The 20,681-nt window shown below is 45.2% G+C and overlaps 1 protein-coding gene across 12 annotated transcripts in view; it reads right to left on the minus strand.

The window, feature by feature from the left end:
• shep (alan shepard) overlaps positions 1-20,681 on the minus strand; it is a 162,669-nt gene that overhangs the window by 90,891 nt on the left and 51,097 nt on the right. For 5 of the 12 annotated variants that reach the window (XM_065482445.1, XM_065482442.1, XM_065482444.1 and 2 more), the window contains exon 1: positions 7,749-7,922. The exons of 4 other annotated variants lie outside the window; for them this stretch is intronic. In XM_065482445.1, the coding sequence (XP_065338517.1) occupies positions 7,749-7,874 (126 nt within the window). In that variant the 5' untranslated portion in view covers positions 7,875-7,922. Of the gene's footprint in view, positions 1-7,748; positions 7,923-20,681 lie in introns of those variants that run through there. 3 more of the 12 variants (XM_065482448.1, XM_065482451.1, XM_065482447.1) reach the window with 1 other exon arrangement.

The raw sequence follows: 20,681 nt of genomic DNA on the forward strand, positions 1-20,681 counted from the left end.
AGCCAGACCACGAGAAACTCGTCCGCATAATCCCAAATCGAAAGCCGAAAACTAATAAATAAGCACGATGTGTTTGTGCGAGTTGGACCGGCGAATTGAACGTATAGTGTATAGGAAGTAATAATGCTTCTGAAGCTCCTTCTGTAAAATTTATCTCGGAGCATTTTGCATTAATAACTTGCTGTGTAGATGGTTTGTAAGAAGATATGTGAAATTTTCACATAAGTTTCTACATACCATGCGGTATAATCGTAAATTCAACGTTGAATTTCACTATAAACATTCACTTTGCTGCGATGCCTGTCGAGATGCAATTCCTTTGTGGAGGCGAGATATAATTCGCAAGGTTTTTGGAGCTATAAAAGAGACATGATAATCCTTTCACAAACACACACATAAATTCGATTGCTAGTTAAACACACACACGACACTGAAGTGCCAAACACATTTCTCATTAAACTGATATTTGCATCCATATAATTGTGCATAGATGAGATCAAGCCCCTTTATTTCCCCCACGAATAGATTGACTCGTCAGGGATGAAGGATAAACAAAGCACGACTCCCTTCGCCCGCGGCCGCAAAAACAAACACACACGCCAGCAGTCTTATTTACTCTGGCAATTGCGCGAAAATCGAATCGCGAATTTCTGCTGGAATACTGCATAAACTATGTGTACGTGCAACAACATAATGATCCGGTGGTGCGTGCATGCGGATGAATAATAATAATAAAATTGAGCACACACGGGCAATAAAGGTTTCCAATTTTGCCGGGGCGCATGATAATGCCGTAATGTACACAGCAGTCTGCGAAGCAGCATGAATAGAATTTTATTATAACGCGCTCGCGCGCCAGCCTGCGCCTGCAGCAGCGGATTTTCATTTTCGGCGACAATAAAATCTCGTTATGCGCGTATTAGCAGCGTGCGCGCGGGCAGAAGACAAATATTATTGTGTCGCTGTCGGTTGGACTTTATTTAGGACTGCGCTGGCTGACGCAACAGCCCGAGTAGTTATTAAGACGGATCGAGTGCGCGCACTTCGTCTTAAACACACACACACAAGCAGAAATTGCGAGTCTTCATCATGAATGGGTGCGCCTCGAGAATAAGCCAGCCTTTTTCGCCGACGACGCTCGCTAGCTCACTCTCTTTATTTTCTGCGATGCGGTCGCGGAAAATTGGCCAGCGTCGCTCGGCACAATCCGAGCCAATTTTACTCGCTTGCCTGCTTGTTATTTATAATGATATTGTTTCAATATAAGCCGCCGACGGTTTCGTTTTCTTAAGTCGACTCTCTGCGCTCCTTTACAGCAATAAAATCGACGAGACGGAGAAAAGCCGCGTGGTTGACACACTGTCGCTGCGAAAAAGACGCAGAAATAGACGATTTTTCTGCGTCTGCATCATGCTAATGCTACTGGAAATAAGACTCTTGCTCAAAAGTTTCATTTGTCCAATGTAATAATGCTCTTGGCACAGAACTGAAAGTGTCTCAGAAAATTAAATGTTGCGTACAAGCGTGATTTTTCCTCTTGTCTTTCCTCGAGCTGTACAAAAAACGTTTTTGTTTGCGCAGTTTTCCCATATAACTTCAAAATTGACTCAATATACTATAAAACTAGTATGTACGGGAAAAGCAAAAATATTTTATTCCGCCAGTGGTAAACATGCCGTTCAAACAAACTTTCCCGCTTTCCCATTTATTCGTTAATTTTGCCAGGAAAGCTGTGCTTCGAAACCTTTGAAAAAAGAGCGAAAGTCACGGGTCATGTAGGACTGTTTTAGCATATTTCAAGCAAAATCAATAAAATTTACGCCATTTAGTTTGACTGTAAAATTTTATTTTGCTTTAGTTTTTAAATCAAAAATATCTCCCAAGATTAAGGTTATCAGCTGGTTATCAGTCAAGGTCAAAGACCGGGGTCCTAAATGTTAGAAATGCAGTTTGATTTGCTTGTATCTCCACTGAAAGGTTTTTGAAGACCCACTAAGATCTCAAACCAAAAAGCACTCATTCCTATTCTCAAGATCAGAAGAGATTTTTTCAAATTTTATGAAACACGACTAGTAATTTAAGCAGACCAATATTTTACTTTATCAAATTTGGGGGTGAAAAGGGGACTAAAATCTATTTATGCTCAAATAGACATCGTTTAAGGAGCACAAACTGTCACAAATCGCCCTGCTTTCTCGGATGAACAAAAGTCGATAAACCCAATCGCAGTTTTTACGCCTTTTCACAACTTGCAGCAGCTTTGGAGAGCATTATCGGCGCGGTTCACGGCCGCAAATCCAGTTAGCAAAGCCCAACCTGAGTCGGTGTACTTGTTTTAATCTCGTTTGCAGTTGGAACGCTTCGGCGGGCGCGCTGCTGCAGAATTTATTACCCATTGGCGAGAGAGCGAGCGGATGCTGCTCGATCGAAAGATCCCTCGCCGGTCGGCCGGCCGATCAGCACAATTTCCGCGACACTGGCTGCGCGCGTGGTGTGTGTATTCAGCGGTGCTCTCTGGCACCATCAAGTTTTATACACGCCAACAGCAGCAGCCAGATATTGTATGTATGGGGCGGCCGAGTGCATAAGGGGCCCTTTTTGCTCCAGCCGCCCGCCAGCCCGCGTATATCGATCCTTCGCCGCACACATGCACACGAGAGAGAAAGAGCGAGAGAGAGAGACTGGCGAGAGAGTTGCGCCGAAACTGCTCATCTAAGCCGCCGTGCGGAGCGAGAATGATGCTGATGCTTGACAAAAAAGTCTGCAATCCTTGTGAGCAATGCCGTTAACATTCTGCTTCAGTGCTTGTTCATGTTTTGCGACGATAATAAGGACCAAGGAACTATATTGAATTCGATGCGCACAATTTTTGAAAATATAACTAGCCTTTCGCGCGATTCCTCAACTTCAACCCTCTCCAGAGGCCTTTTTATAACTTCACTCTCTAGCCCATTTTTAATGCGCCGTAAATTTTTTTCGGCCATAAACCAGCCACACACCCCTGGAGGTGATTAATCTCGATTACACGGTGCTCACTTGGGCCAGCTCTGTGCGTGAGCGCAAATCTACATACTTATGCGCGGAGTAAGTAATCCATTTCGTTACCGAACATGCATGCATTCATGCTCCGCTTAAATCAAGATTAAACTGAGCTTGAACAACGAAATGAGGCCGTTAATTCTGAATTAGGCCGCCGGGATGCAATTGTTTGGAAACGCCTGGCGAGAGAGCAAACAAACCGATCGATTTGTAGCCCGATAACCTCTTTCCGCGCGGTTATTAACGAATAATCCCTCGCCGTCTTCGAGCAGGCGTATCTCTCTCGCTAAATAAGTGCATTAGTCTAGTTTCTGGAGGGATTATGCATCTAAATAATGCACGGAACAATGCAGCGCGCACGAAAGCTGTACCGTATATTTTAATTCCACACCGGTAAACTTGCATCAAGAGTGCATACAAGCACGCTCGGGAATCCTTATTTGTCGCTGCACACACGCCGTGCGCGATTTATTGCTTGTGATTTGCTCATTTCCTTTCGGCCCGACCCATTGTCATTGACAGCCAAAGCCCGGGGATGCAGCCGCCTTTTAAACTATGTAGTTCCGCAGTAATTGATGATTTCAGAACAAACAATCAACATTATGTGAGTGAGCAGCACAAATTACCATTTTTATTTTTAATTTGACTCGTTCATAAAATTCTGCAGAATAAACTGTGCTAAATTTGAATATAAAACAAATCTGTTGCAGAAATTGTTTGTAACTAACACAATTTTAGAAGGCACCAAGGTTTTGTAGAGATACTAGAACTTGACAGAAAGATATATTTGTTGTCCCTTTAAAAATCTTATCGTTGAGACTAGTTTCCAAAGTAAAAATTAAAATATTCTTAAATTACAAGTCTTTAAAACGTTTAGAGATTTTTCTTTGCCGTTTTTTCATAGAATTATGTTTGAATGTTCTGAAAATCTGAGAGGGATTCAAAAGCGCAGAAATAAAATTATCGGGTTGCTGCGAAAGCCGTTAGCATACACAAACGCATTTTCAGCGAAACGGAAACAGAAATCGGCGGCGCACTGCCAAATTAAAAAGCGAGCACAAAAGGGTTCGGGAGCACCGAATAAAACAGCGGGCACGCCAACCAATTTTCCCCCAAACGAACGCAAAAACGCCCTGCTCACCGTGCGTGCGAGTGTGTGTGTGTTTGGCAAAGTTGTATTAATAGACTGCTGCTCGGCTGCTGAAATGGTTTCGGAATTATATTTGCTAACACACACGCACGAAGGCTCTTCATTATTCCGCGCTACGCACACCGACAGACGACGACGCGAGGCTGCGCTTATTATTATTGCGCGCTCATTGTTCGGTGCAGCACTCTCGCGTACGACGAGTACGGCCGACTGGGTAAATATCGGAGAGTGCCGTTCTGATTAATAAAGCACACTACTCGGCGGGACGTTTCATCCGCGCCACCAGGACGCTGATTCTGACGGACGAATCTCTGCTTGTTAATAGGTGTGTGTATTGTGCGTGTGTCCCCAGTGTTCGCATTCAATTTCGGACCTTCCGTCTTTCTGTCTCTCTAGCTCTCACTGGCGTCATCAAACAGAGTGTACACCGTAGGCTACCCTCGCTGCACTTGACGGCGGGCTGCCTAATTTTGTGTTTGGACAGGGCTTTTCATGCTTGGCACTTGTCAAAACATATATACACGGACGCGGTGGCAGGTTGTTCCGCGTTTCCGAAAAACGCTTGCTGCAAAGAGAACGGTGACCCGCCGAGGGATTTACATTTAATGAAAGTGGCCCAGTCTCGTAAAAATTCAAAACGTTTCTGTCGTCAAATGGAATTTTAAACTACAGAATTCATTTCTACTCGTACTCATAATTTTTGCAGAACAACTGAGTCAAGAGTTGATTTTTCTATTTCATCTCTAAAAACGTAGCATAAATTTCACCAGTGCAGATTCGTAATCGATTTGCAATAAAGTGAATATTTTATCTACTTTTGGATGCGCCATCCAAATCGAATTTCCTGCACAATAGTGGGCGTGGCAGCACTATACACTTCCCAGCAGTCCTTTTGAGTTCCATGATGCTTTTTCGGGCGGCATCACACGCGTTTTGACAACGCCGAATCAATTTCCAATCAATTTGCCGCCGGTGCTGACTTTTCGCAACACACGGCGACACATTTCGGCAGCGATAAACCAACAGCAGCGCAGCGGCGGTGGCAGGCCAGGGATCAAAAGACCGCAAATCGACACCAATCACCGAAGGCAAATCGACCGCAACATCATATGAAGAGTTCACCTGCGAGCCAGCCGCGCGCTCGGTCAGCATTTCGGAATAAATCAACTGCGACCGCACACCCCGGAGATCACGCGACGTGACATTATCGTCATTTTCGCTGCTCGAAAACAAACCAAACTGCTGCATCCCAGGGCGCACTTAATGGCTCCAAATCGATAAATAGCCGTGTAATTTTTTATTTTTGAGTAAGAAATTTTTTGATAACAGCATAGATTGAAAATAAAAGTTAAAGATCGAGCGATTAGTTTCAACTAATTAGGCTACTTCACACGCGATACATGCGATTTGACGCATATTCCAACCCTGTGGATGACGAGCAGTCGTTTGCACCCCCCTAAGTTTTTGCCCACCGTTGTGTGAGTTATGCAACGACAGAGTCACCTATACATATTATATCAATTGAAGGGTTGTGCTGCCGGCAGCGCTGGTGATATGCGAGAGGCAACCACACCCTTTGCGCCGGATATTCGGCGTTGTGCCGAGCGAGCGTACACGATTATAATAATGCAACCAGCACAGCGCCAGACGCGAATAATAATGACGATGATAATAATAATAATTACGGCGTGCCACTGGATTATATCAATGTAAAATTTGTGTCTCGTCGGGCGTTCCGATGCACGAGCCGGCGATTTTCCGCATTCGTTAATGAGTAATTAGCCGGTTTAATATTCGGGTCGACCTTTGGGAGCAGTTTATCCACACATTTTTGCCGGCCAAATTGAGAGATTAGACTCTTCTTGTTCTGCCTCGAGTTTGCATGGAAATTCCACACGGCACGTAGAAGAAGGTACACGGAATTCCTTAGGGCATAAGGACATTCTTCGGATGATTCGGTTCTGAGAAATGAGAATGAGCGAGAAGGCAGTGCATATAATGAATAATTTCCGGCTGTCGAAAATTTTCACTAAAGTTTAAAGGGTGAATTGAGACGGATGCTGTAAATCCTTTCATCCAGCGCCTCTTTCGCTCTCGAATAATATAATAAATTATTTAAAATCTCTGCATAGGAAGACGCCGTGCATTCTATTACACACACACATAAAACGTGGGCTGGCAGGCTGGCTGCTTGACTCGCGCAGAGGTCATAAGTTAGAGGGCTGAAAGGGAAATTATTCATGCCAACTTGAATGGGAAAGGAGCTGAGAGAAGACGTGGAAGAAAAAGCGGCGAGCCGGCGAAGGAGGAGCCTTTCAATAGCTGCCCCTGCGCGCCGCCGTAAAAATGCTACCAAATAATAATGCTCTTAGATGTAACCTGTAAGAATGCCATTCAGGTGACTCGCTTTCCGCCTTTGTCCTCTTCGCGGCTAACCTGCTTACTGATTTTCCAGGTGGAAATTCCAAAGGTCGCAGGGCTGGCAATCCGATTTTCGCGGAAGGGGTTGAGAAAGTTGAATTTTTCCTGCTCACCGCTGACCAGGAGTAAATACATCAAGGACCGTGAGAGAAAAATTGGGTAATTAACTAACGCCGGCGGTTTGGTTCCCTGGGGAGATTTGGCTCCGTTTGTTTTTTGTTGATGTCTGTGCGCGGGCCAACTGGTTGCAGGAGTGTGCGGTCTGACACACAAATATATTTACGCAGGGCGGCTTTTCGCAGCGACGAGACCTTTCCAGACAGGGTTAAATGCTTCACGCTGGTGTTCATTAGAAAAGTTGCACGACACGTATTAAGGGCGTTTAGAAAAGTGTTTGCGGCGGCAAAAAGCAGTATTTAACTGCACAGCGGTGGAAACTTTGCTGGCTGCAGCAACAAGCACTAATGGGCTCTGGCCATTAGGTGCACTACCGAGGCTAATTGAAGGACAGAATGCACAAATCATAAATTTAAAAATAAACTCACACGCTGAGTTTGCAATTTTTCTTGTTATAAAATGAGTGTATCTAGTTTGAGAATTTGTAGAACGACACACTTTCAGCTCCATCGGGGCTTTAAAAGTGCAATAATTTCCACCCAGCTGCGGCTCACTTAGAATAAACGTCACTCGACTCCTAAAACAACTCGGAGGCTTTCACTTTCTCGTCGAAAAACGTCAAAATGCTCCATTTCCGAGGCGCTTCATTAAACCGGCACTGCGAAAATCCTCCCTTATCTCGATCCACCCCCAGCCAGCACCGTCGCCTCATCTCATATCACTTTCAGCAGAGATGACACGGCGGGCGAAAAACTGGCTGCCGCCCGCGACAATTTCGCCTAATTAGCGCCGACGGAGCTGGCTGGCTGTCTGTTCGCCGGCAACCCTCGTCTGCGCCAAATTAAATTCCAGCAGCCAGCCACCCTTATCTCCGAGGGCCACGCACCCACAATCGGGCCGAATGAAAAACTAGCACTCATCTCATGCGTATGCAAATGAGCAGTGGCGAGGGACACGCCCACCCGCCCGGCTCCAACGCACGGAACGGTAGAAAAAACTGGGCCTTTCGGCGGCGACTCACCCCGTACGAACTAGCGACGTATGTCTGCACTCGGTTGGCGGCAACCACACTATCGGCGGTCAAAACAGTGGCACCGTTCCATGGAGCTGTGGCAGTAGGCATCACCGCGACTGCAGCGTTCAGCATAGCTCCTGCCCGGTGTACGGCTCGTAGTGCACTGGCACTGGCTTGGTGCGCGCGTCGCGGCTCTCTCGGCGGCGGCGGCGGGCGACCCTCTCTCCCCGAGCCCTGCTCCCCCTCCCTGGTGCTTCGGCCGCAGCCTCCGTCGCCGCCGCCGCTGCCGCCGAACGCCGGCTGCCGCTGCGAACGACCGCTCCGTCGGTCGCTCGCTCGTTCCTTGTTGGTCACAGCACGCAACCTGCTTTTTAATTCCCTCTTTTGGTTAAACTAGAGTTTCCTTCTTCGTTATATTACACCGGGCGGAATGAGAGAAATTTCGCTCCGTGTTTGTTGCTCTCGGGATTAGCGCCACGGACACGCACGCAGCGCACCAACCGAGGGGTGCGCACTGTTTTTTGTTGTTGCGGAATTTCCGTCCGGGTCAAGGGGCTTTGGGCTTTCGAACAGTTTAGTTTATTATTTCCAGGTCAAAGGCTTTGTTAGAAATTGTTGCTCAGCCAAGGCTGGAAAGTTAGACATTAATTGTTTGGCAGTAACGACAAGTTAAAACTAAAAACAGCGTTCCGCCTGTTACCCGTTCAAAGTGGATTTTTTTTATCATTCCTCATTATCACGCACATTTTCCGTGTTTTAACGCTAAATAAAAACGCATGAATACAGAAAGCTGCTTTTTGGCCTTGAAGGACCCTTTTGTGTTTGGGAATAATATTTTTTAAACTGAAGCAGCTGCAGGACGAAGAAAAATTCTTTTCAACTAAAAAGACAAAACAATTTGACCCAAAACACCCCCATCCATCATTTTAGCTGTTTTGCTGCTGAAAATTAAAGCACCCTCTTTGTTATTAAGCGATTTCGAAAGTGGCGTTCGTGCAGTGAACGAAAACAGTCAGAAGCGAGAGTAAAAGCCGTGGCGAGGGATATATCAAAGAGAGCGATTGTAACAACAAAAAGAGACGCGTGCGAGCGTTGGCGATTTGGCGCATTTATGGACTGACTGGATTTAGCGGTGTAAATTTATATTTAGCCCGAGCAGCGCGCGTTGGTAGTGCCGTTTTCTATTTATTTTGAGAGGTGTGGGCAGCAAAGGGTTGCTTTGACGCTTTTTTGCCGAGAGGTGACGCTCGCTCGCGCGCGGGCGTAAAGTGACCGAGCTCGAATTAAAAACAGCCCTTGTTTTCTTTGTTTCCCTAAAGCCTGCTCACTCTCGGGAAATATGATTAATCTCGACCGCAGAGGCTTTTTGGTCCGGAACGTGCGCCCCGAGCGAGACCTCTAAATTGCCAACAAAAACTCCTAAATAAGTCTCTGGTTTCAGCAGGATATTTAGAAACTTAAGCGATGAATTGTGCTTTCTGTTTTGCCAAATTTTCAAACAATGGAATTACTGAATTAATGATATTGTTGTGTAAAATGATATTCAGGGGAAAGATGAAGAGACAAAAATTGTCATGGTTAACACTTTTTTCAAAAGAATTTTGTGTTTAATTAAATGATTTATATCAATCAGTTTTCAAATTTTGTTTCTCTATTAGTATTTTTTATTGAAGGTCCATGTGAAAATGTTTTAAGAGGAATTCATTGTCAGCTCTACACTCAAGAGAGTAAATAATGGTGCCATTGAAAATTGCAACAATTAGTTTTATCGCACAGACGGCACACTGCTGAGCAAATACAATGATGCCCTTTGCGAGAGCCACTTCGAGCCGATTCAGCAAGCAAATAAAGCGATAATGCGTCCGATTATAGTCTTGGCAGCACGCAGCGTCTCGTTGTTTGGGCCAAAAATAATGTGCGTGAAAGTGACGAAGCTGGGGCAGGTGTGCGAGCGTGCGGTTTATTTCCATAAAGCCACGCCGTTGCTTAATGAACCTTTTAATTCGTCATTCACAAATAGAGCGGCGGGCGAGACGTACCCGACATCAGGCGCAGATGCTTTGGCGCAGTGACTCGCCGCTTTTGTCACATCGGGCAGCACCCTTTTGCTGGTGACGAGCTGCCGCTGTCATTATGCCGATGGCAATAATTGATTAAAAGTGACCTGCGCTGCGCCGGCGAATTACCCGCGCCGCCCGCCCGTCCAGCCGCCGTAATTGCAACTTTTTGGCCCGCAATGATTGATGAGTTGGCTCTTTGAATCAAAATTCGCTCCGGCCTGTTTGTTCGGCCGCTTTGAGGATAAAACCGTTCTCTGATGTATTGCCCCCGACTCGTGGCTCTCACAAGAGCCGGACCACTCAATTTTTGGGCTTCTGGTGACAAGTGGAGTGGTGGCCGAAGCCGTTTTTGCTCCTGCCGCACCGAAATGGGATGCTAATCGAGTTTGGATGGACCCAAATTTATCTTAGCATCGTTTTTGCACTTGCAAACTCCGATTCCAAAGTCGACTTCTTGCGTGGCAGGAACAACATCAATCTGACACTTTTTTACTGAGTAAAGTTTAAATGTCGAATGGCCTCAACCTCCAAATTTTCATCATTTCTTAAGCTTCTTTTATTCAGTCACCAAAAGGGATTTTACATCAGAAATCCAATTTTTCACGTAAACATAACAGAAAGTTCGCTATGGTTTTGCAGCTTCCCAATGTATTTGTTTCAGGGCCGAAGGAATAACCCACTTTTATTTCCTTTTCCGAAGGCAGAGCGGCGAAAGGGATCAAATAAAGAAAAGTAAAATCATCCAGAAAATTGGGAGGGAATAAGCAGAATAGGCCGGCAGGCGGCTGGCTGCAACGCACACACACATTTCTCGAGAAAAAATTCTCTCGCGTGCGTACAGCGAAAGGCAGGCACTTTCCCATAACCGTTCTGGGGCGGAAAAAGACACTGAAGAAGCGAAATCCCTCTCGGCGGGCAAGAGTAGCGAGCTTGATTCGTATCAGAGCAGCAGCCAAATTTGCAGCGAAATAAATCGAGCAGTGGAGCAGTGTGAGGGGCTGCAATTTTCTTTGTGCTCGGTGGCAGCGGCATTAGGTACACGACGAGGCTGCTGAATTTCTCGCTCTTTGAGCCAAAAGCACGGTCCCAAAACACCGCAGACGTGAAATAGTGCCAAAGTGCGGCGGATGAGAACGAGGAGATGCAAGCCAAAAGTGCTGCTCGCTGGTTATGGGCCATAATGCTGTCAAAACCCCTTGAACACACCCACCAGCCCCTGCTTTTACTTTTCTTCCTCTCCGCCCTGCGCTGCCACCCTCGTAACTCTGCCACGCAGCGGAACAAAAAGCGCCGCGTGACGTCACCGCAGCCGACGCTCACACGCACACGTGAGCCGAGGCTCGTTGAGGCTCGTCGTCGGCCGATTTATACCCCTGGCCGACGACTCGTGTTTACACAGAAGCCAAGCAGCCAGTTTCCTCAGCCGTTATTGTAAAAGTTCGCCTTCTCATTAATCTGACTGCCGTCGAAGTAATTAATTTCAGTCGCGCTTGCCGGCTTAAACTTTTCCCGTCTTCGCGAAATGTCGAACGGGTGAATTTTACGAGATGCTTTGAGTTCGGTTAATAACAGTTCCTACTTTAGATGGGATTTTAATTCATTTCTTTTGCTGGGCGTTAAGAAGTCGGATCAGCAATTAAACTTTACCAACAGCTGCAGTCTAATCAAGCTGTCATTTTTCGTTAAGATAGAGCAGAAGCATCGAGCACCGTTTTTTTACCGATTTATTGACTCGTAGACAGGGGAACGAAACAAGTCGAAATATATAGGCCCTCTATTGGTTTATATGCTAATCCATGGCCCGCCGTTAAAAGATTAAAGCGTACATCTCGTCAGTGTGCCATGAAATGATTTTCTTCTCCGTTCTTTAAAGCGGAGTGATGTGCATAATTAAGTGAAAAAATCAACAGCTTCTTCCAGCCCAAGTGTAATTAATTCAGCACATAAAATTTTATTGCTTCAGCAAGTCGCGAAGAGCACCGTAAAAAGCTGCTGTCACCCAGGAGAAAAATTTTCTGTGCTCTCGAAATTGAATCTGCCTCCTCATTTAAGATCGTCTACGCAATTATGCAAAAAGAAGCTGCTATATAAATTGCGCTTATATATTTTTCCTTTTACTAAATCTAAATTAAAGCTCAAGCAGATTGTAAATTCGCTTGACTTGTGTAATGCTTTTGATTTTCCTGATGCAAAGAACAGATTTATTTCTTTGAGAGGCAGAAAATCATTTTGCCATTTGCTTGGCACAGACGTGATGTTGCTCAACTTTTCAATTGCTGTTGCCTCCGCAATTGAACGATCATGAGTTCCCACAGCAATTGTTCTTGGCTCTCTGAGTTTGTATTAAGCATGACTTTCATAATTGATTCTCCTCTGCTTCGTTTTTCCTTGTTCTGCTCGAGGAGAAAGGCTTCAAAAGAATGAACTGCTTGCTGCAGGTGCCTCTCACAAGCAAGCTCAGCGGGTCGGCGTTGTTCAGACACACATGTCTCGCATTTTTCGGGGTCCAGGACGTTGAGCCAACTTCAAAGAGAATTCATCTTCGACAACTATCGCACAATACAAGTTTCCACGGATGCATTGATTTGCTTTGAGAGCTGTCGTTTAACTACACGTATGTATATGTTATGGGCGTTTGTTTGCCTTTCGCGTGCGTCTGAATTCACCGCAAACGTGGCGTTCAGCGAAATATAATTCCTCGTTGATTAACGGAATCTGCATACGCCAGATCCAGCTGTGTGACGGTGCGCGCGTTCTGCAAGACAGAACTAATTAATTAGCAAGAGCCAATTCGGGAGCTATTAGTTTCGCAGATTGGATGGATCTGTGTGCCGGCAATTAGCTGCTGCTCGGCACACACGCCTCCCTTAGCTGCCTGCTCGTATGACTAACAAATACCTTTCAGGCAAATTCGCTCGCAAAGCACCTTTGTCGTCGCGAATGAAAGTGAGCTCACGAAAATTCAGCCTTTGAGCAGCCTTTGAAGTCGGATTCGCGCAAGTATGCGGCAACGCAAACACGATGCATCGCAACGATGCATACCTGCACCATCTGAATTTGAGATTTTTGCAATATTCGCCTTTGTGTGCGGCAGCTGAATACTTTTGGCTCGCGAAAGTTGGCTCTCGGAGCAGCTTTTGTGTGGCGGGCGAAGCGAGTGCCTCCAGCGAATCAAGACAATGCGTCCTGCGAGCCTGCCAGATTAATCTAGCTCGAATCGCGAACTGCCATGTTTGTGTTGCAGTTTTCGGACGGCCGCAGCTCTAAGATAAATTTTGATTGATTGCGCAAAGTTGGCAACTCATGCTGATCCGACAAATCGGACGTGCAAATGCTATTTTGGGAGATTGCAAAATTATAAAATGTTCGAGGAAGCCGCGGCAATGAAAGAGCTAGAACTCGTAAAACTGTCAGCTGGCGATATCTATTTTTTGCAACAAAGGGGTTCGATTGTTTAAGTCAAAATAGAACTGGAGCGAGGTCGGATGGGCGCCTTTGTCTGTGCGATGCGCATTACAGTTTCCATTGCAATTTGGCAAGGAGCAAGGCATTCAATTTTCCAGTGAATGAGAACAAAGCAAAGTGGATGTATCTCTTTCAATCCAGATGCATTCATTACTGCCACTCCAGTGAAAGATATATTTTCAGCATCAATCTCACAAGAACAAAAAATATATTTCTATGCGAATTAATACGGTAATTACATGAATAGAACAAAAATACACGGATAGGGAGCTTATAATAATAATAAAAATTTCCATAACCTTGAACTGATTAATGGGAAAACATTTCACGGCACTTTGCCATAACATCATCTTGATTGGACAGCAGTTGTTGCTGCTGTCATTCACACGTAATTTTCCTTCTCTGGATTCTTAACTTCAACTAAAAGGGATGCAATTTTGGGCTTCTGAATTTTTGTAAGAATGTTTTGTCGCATAGTGAAGGCCATTCGCTTCTTAGATTTCATTACTCTTATTTCTCCTTTTTATTGTGCTCACTCAGCAATTATTGCAGTCGACCGTTTTTGAAAAGCCAAAGATTTAAAAGGCCCTGGCCTGCAGCTATATTACTGCGGCTGTTCACTATTAGGCGCACCCATTCTGGTTTTGAACATCATTCAGTTTGATATTTAAGTCTTCGTGTTAATTCGCAACATCTTCCTCAGCGTGAAAAAAGCAGGTTTAACACAAATGATGTACTCTCCAGATGTGTTAATACAGCTCTTTCATAAGATTGTTGCGCCAAAATGACATTTTACAATAGCCAAGCAGCGTGGACGCAGCTTCCATCTGCAACAGCTTGTGTATTTGTTTCCGCAGCAGTTGCAAAGTGTTGCAGAACAACACTGAAAGAGAGCTGAATTAATGAAAAAGCCTAAAAGCAGGCGTTTTACACGCCGTAACACAAATTCACAGATTCCGGCCATTTTGGAGCAAACTGCCGAAAAAATCTGGATGTGCTATGCGAGTTGCATAGGGCGGAAAAAGTCACAACTGTTTCGTTCGCTAATCGGATTAACTTTTCAGCGTTCTGAGGAAAATCTGCGTGTGCTTTTTGAAACGGCTCTGCTCCTCGGCCGGGACTTTGTTAATCCTAATTAGTAACTCTAAACTGCTGCTCTGCTCACAGCACTGCTGATTCGGGCAGAGCGAGAGAGAGTGAAATCCGTTTAAAGACTCGGGAAAAGTTTTCGAAATTAAATTCCAAACAAACCGAAAGAAAATGAGTGTGCCGGAGAGGATTTTTTCATTCCTTTCAGGCAGATTATTTTTCCTCTCGATTTCATTTGTAAAATAAGAGTGCGTGCTTATTTTACGTACAAACACTTCATACTTATTTTTTTACGACGCAGAGATCATCATTCTTTGGAGATAAAAACGTCCAACTAGGCCTCCGAGATTCGAATTTTATGAAGTGATGGGTGCGCGCGCGAGATGATTTAATAATGTAAGAGAAGAAGAGCATCCGCGGCGGCGCGCACCACCTTTTGTATATTTATACTCTTTTATCCACAATATGATGATTTATTATGTGCTTGTGCTCCGCGAGTTAAAGGAAGAGGAAATATATACGTGCACACACATATAGTATACGAAAACGCGAACGGAGAACAAAAGGAGGCCGCGAAATCGATCAATATGCTGGTTGGTGCTCACACTGCTGGAATTTAGGTTCACAGTGGAGGAAGAAAAATACAAGAGGGCCTGGCCCGTTTGTGTCTGCTGTTGGAAAAGAAGAATGTTTGGTGGTGCTTTCAACTTTTCTTATCAAAAACACAGCCACGGCTGGCAGAAAGAGAAACATATTACCAACATCATCAAAGCTACAAAGTTGCTGGTGTTACAAAGACGAGAGAGAAAGAGAAAAAAACGCGCAGGCTAGAGAGGATGTTTCGTGCGAGTCGAGCTGCAGCAAAACCGGTTTGATGGAAAATCAGTGTTTGAGGCTAAAAAACTGACTGACTGCTGGGTGCTTCTTCTTCGACTCCCTTGTATAATAATTATAATCCTCCTGCTGGGTTCTCTCCTCTCTTCAGCGGTCATATCTTTGTGGATCAGCGCGCGTATTGAAATTTAAGAAAGAACACCAGCTGTACAGATCTTCGTGGATAAAAATCAGTTTATTAAAAAAAGGAAGTGCAGCTGCACCACTGCCGCGGGGATGCGCGCAGCGGCATTTAATGGCGGCGGTTCAGAACAGTTTTTATCTCAAATTGTTAATTCAATTTGGTGATGATTACATTCTCCCCGAGGAGCATCAACATGAATAGTGCGGCACAAGGGGATAGAAAAGTGTAATTGTAAAAAATTGATATCACGAGACGCTTTTAAAGTGCAGTGAAAATTATTCTAAAAGGTCTGTAACAATTTTATGATTCAGACTAATTCCACGTTAGCGTTTTTTCAACCCACAAGAAATTTCTCGTCCTCCCCCTTCTCTCACGACGGCTACAAAAAAGCCAATCGAGTCGGTCGCCTAATCTGACAGTTGCTTCGTGATCGGTGATCTTTGCGAGCGCCCCTTTCGTAAATCCTCACAAGAAAACAGTCAGACGCTATGAGTGTGTGTGACTTTTTTAATCTACACGCTTGCCTGCCCGCGCGCGGTTTAATATTATCACTGGAAGGAATTAAATTTCAAAAAGAATTGTGTGTTGTGATTTGAGGGGCAGATCTGGTGTGCGCCACCATGCGTAGCCACGTCCGCATGCAGTCATTCAACTTGTTACATTTTCCTGGCCGCGCGTTGTGTGTGTAGCACCAGATTCGGTTTCAGCGTTGATGTAATTTCCATTGCGCGTTTGAGTGACACTCTCGTCTCGTCTGGGCGCGTGTGTGCGTGGATGCTGCGAATTAGAATAAATTTCCATTGTTAATGCACGTTAACACGCAGCATCCTTATCGCGCGGCAGAGGAGAGGAGACGTCTTCGAGTGGTGCTCTGCGCTGCTCCGGCTGCGATAGCGAAAACAATTTTCGCAATTAGGCACCCGAGCTCGAGGCATAATTTCAATTAAGATAGGAGCTGCTGCCAAACCATTTAAGTAAGACACTGCTGCGGCTGCTGCTGGTCGGTCGGCGGTGTGCAGCCACTCCGAAACAGCCCGGCTGCCGGCGCGATTTGAATTTCCAAGTCACCACACCGCACGACGAGTTTCCAAACTTTGCTTGCGTGGAAATAATTCAGCTTGTGCGTGTGCCGCCGATATGTACGGATGGGGGTCGGGGGTTTCAAGTCAGCGCTTGTTTGAATTTGCGATTTGCAGCCATCCCGCAGTGACGTCAGTCGTTGATAAAAGCAGCCTTGTTCCGCGGAAATGACACCTTTTATTTTCCTTCTCTCATTCACGCTGCGGCCGCGTGATAGATAAGCGGCATCGATCTGACGGAGTGTCGCCTGAGAAGTAATCGCCGATTATCGGAAATTATCTTCAGATTTTCCCAAGCAATAAAAGAGCCGTGGTGTATTTTTACACTTCAAGCCCCAAGGCTGGCTTCCTTGAGAATTAAATATCAAATTCCACTTGCACGACTTCATCATTTTTACTTCATTTCGAGTCTCGCCAACCCAGTTCCTACGACTGCATTGAAAACGATAGGGTGGACGCTGGCGCCAATTTTTCACTCGAACAAAAGGCACGCATCCCTGGCGAGTCTTGCGAAAATTCGATCGGCCAGCTCGGCTGAAGAAAAATGGCGAGGGAGAGGCGTCAAAGCGTTTTGTCGCGGACGTGATCAGCAGCAGGAGCTGGAGGAAGTTTCCTGCCGAAAACTTGTCTCCGCCGCTTTTATTGCTATCGCTTTGGCGCACATAAACACGTGGGGTGTATTTTTTTTCCCGCTGCCGACCCGGCTGATAACGTGTCACATGTAAATTGAAAATAATGCCCGCCGTTAAAGTATCGCGCAAAACTATCAGCTTGACCCTGCCGACTCGTGACGCCTGAGATAAATAAACCGGCGCTTCGGCAAAGGGCAGGAAGCTAAAGGGATCTGCTGTCCATTTCTAGCTGGCCTGGGGCCACGAATGTGAAATAGGCAAGAAAGCTGCCGCTGCGACTGATCGAAGGAAGTCTCGAGGTTTTACCAGGGGAGTTTCAAGATTAAACTAAAAGGCACATGGTTTTTCGAACCTTTTTATCGCATTCAAACCAGGAAGAGCGGATATATATATCGCTAGATAATTTTCCTGAAATTTAGGACTCAGATTAACAGTGAGATTGGTGCTCAGACCTCAGGAACTTCAACATTTGTCATCATTTTTCCCCGGAACGGAATGTGCAGGCTAGCACGTTAATTGATCCTAGGTGGTGGTCAAATTTAATGTTTTAACCTATTTCACTTGAATCGTTTTTTCACTACAAGCTTTCAATTTGAAACTAAGCGAACAGGGTTACATTTTTTGCCCCTAGATACATTTCACGTTTCTATCTTCAATCTACTGAACTTGAGGCCATGAACTGCGATGAGTATTATCTGTTCATCTTCCGCTGACGAGAGCCGCAACATAGAAAAACGTTCAGCTCCTTCAGTTACGTAATTTTCTAATAACTTTTCCCATTATCATAACTTATGCAACGTTCGCAAGTTACAATAATGCCATTTTGATATTTCTGCTCGTCAAGGTCTGCGTTCACTCCTATATCATTCCGATCGCGACCTTTCTGTCCATCCTCTGTATATATACAATCTACACCTTGAGAGCACCGATTCCATCACGAATCTCCGGCAGCAGAAGCAACTTCTCCGGAGATTATTTTCTGACATGATACGCTAGTCAGCGAGACCAATTTGTGGCTTCTGACGTGCACAAAGCAAAATCCAAGAGTATTGTGTGCCCATCTTCTCCTCTTTCGTGCAGATTTATTTTATCGCCGCGCATTTCACGAGGCAACGAGAAGAATTTCACACATGGAGCATAGTTTTGAGCGAAAAATCGAAGTAATGCAGCCACTGGGAAGCATAATGACGCGCGGCCGCGAGCTGTGTGGAACGGCATGAAAAATAAAGAGCCAGAAGCCATAAACTTGTTTTTCCGCGCTATAAAAGAAATTTTCAACCAGTAAAATCATAATAAAAATTTCTTTATGGCTGCCAAGCTGTAAAATATTGAGACTGCTGCGACGACGACGACGATGGCAGTGGCTGTGAAAAATTTCGAATTTGCCTAATGGAACGTGTGCCATTAATCCTAAAAGTTGCCTGGTCGGCGCGCACTTTGGCTCGAGGATCGCAATAATAAACACCAATCGATACATTCAATAAAAATAAAAGGCCACGGCTGGCTTTCCTACCTTTTTTTCTCCGTCGCACGGACAAATCAATTTAAATCCGGTTTTATTTGGCGAGTGCAGATTGGCGATAATACAAGCGACGCCGGAAAAAAATCCGTGTGCGCAAAAACCTGATTAATTTTTAACGACGGCACGCCGGCAGCATCCATTCTTTTCGCCAGCACCAGCAGCAGCCATGCGGATTCCTGCTTTTGCCACTGATATCTGATCGAATGTAAACAAAGGACACATTGTCTGACTTGTCTCTGATTTCTTACTTTGTTCTCGGGTCCCCTCGCGCAAAGTGGCGGAACTGGACGCCGGCAAGCGCGAATGCTGCACGGCCAATCGAGTCGCTCGCTCGCTGCTTTTTGCGCACAATGGCCCAGACATACTCGTTTTTAAAATCAGACGCCGGCTTTTTGCGGAATTGCCTGTCGGAGAGAGCGTCTGAATGGCAAATTGTTGGCATTTAAAAGAAAAAGGGGCGCGTGGAGTTGATGTTGACAGTTTAAAGATAATTTTAAAATCAGTCAATCAACATCGATGATTGCGTCCTCCAAGAATTGAGTTAGAGTTACTTACATGGGGAAAATGAAAAAAGACCCCTCACATTATCAAATCTCGTACCAGTTTTTATTTCCAGCAATATTAATTGAAAAAAAATTCGTTCCCCTCCATTATGCGCCGGGCGAACATATGGAAATTTTCAAATCTAAGCGGGCTCGCCCCTGCGTAATGCGTGCTCGTCGGCATATGCGGAGATGGCAAATTTAACAGACCAATAAAAATGATAATCAGGCCGCATTGTTCGCAGGCGGTGGCAGATTTAGCGCGCGCAAATACACCTGCCTCCATCTCGCATGTAGCCGCAGAACGAGGATGCACCCATCATCGGGTCGGGCGAAGGCAGGTGCTTCTTATCTCCTCCGCATAAAGCACCTTGACACACACACAGAGTGATATTCCGAGCACAGCTGATCGTCATTGCCGTCACACGCCAAGCCTGTGTGGCTGGCAAGACTAATGAGCTGGATTTCTTTCTTTTCTTACGCTCATATTGTTATTCCAGCGGCTTTGCCGCTGGCATTGGGCTCAGGTATGCAAGGCTTTGTGCGTGTACACGCACATACGGGCTCAGTGTACTTAGTTAGGCCGCCGCTGCCAAGGCTGCCGAACGGGCCAGGCGTCAGGTGCGCCTCGCCGATGCACTGCTCTAATGCCACGTGCACTAATGGCTTTTCGATCAGCCACAGATTTTTCCGGATGCGACCACTCGAGCAGGCGAAGCGATACCGTTGTTTCGCGTGTCAGTTAAATGGCTTATTGCAAAAGGAACTTGGTTTTGGATAAAATTTAAAGGATCTTGGTTTAAAACTCTAGTTTGCTAAATTTCAATACAAACAAAAACAAACTCTGAGGTGGTCAAATGTTCGCCCCTTTATGAAAGTAATAAAAATAGTGTCTCCATAATTTTAAGTGGACAAGCCACCAGTCAAGGATCAATACCAATTTCGACTACTACGTCGCTCTTATAAGATGGAATTGAAAGTGGTTTTATTTAGAGTTTTCTTGCTTAAAAACTTACGTTTCCAACAAAAATATTCCCTTTACCCTGAAACACGGTTAACACCGTTTATCCACTTGCCTCTGCCAGGCGTGACTGCATTAAAATTTTACTTTGGCCTCGGCGGAGCTCTTGCTCTCTCAGAGGTTTTCATTAACTTACATTTTTATAGAGTACCTTTTATGCAAAATAGAAGCAAGTTCTAAGCTCCCCCGAAACTCTTTGTATCACACTTGTTCCCGTCAAAAAGTTAGGCTGGCACGTAATTCATATGGTTTAGCTTCTGATACGCTGTTCTCTATGTCAGTCGAGTTGAAACAAAAAATACCCCGCACTTGGAGAGCAACGACTCTTTATTCTCTCCAGGCAGCCGAGGCACACGGTAATTATTTTAAACCCGTGTAAACCACGACTTTTCACGTGCGAGAGCAACAAGGACATCAAGCACGGTAAAAACATTTGCGAATTGATTTACGACACGTTCTGCATCGGCCTTCAAAATCTGAAGTTTGGGTCCCAAATTATCCGTCTGATTTG

Source organism: Cloeon dipterum, chromosome 3 (genome assembly GCF_949628265.1).
Source record: "Cloeon dipterum chromosome 3, ieCloDipt1.1, whole genome shotgun sequence".
NCBI classification, from domain to species: domain Eukaryota; kingdom Metazoa; phylum Arthropoda; class Insecta; order Ephemeroptera; family Baetidae; genus Cloeon; species Cloeon dipterum.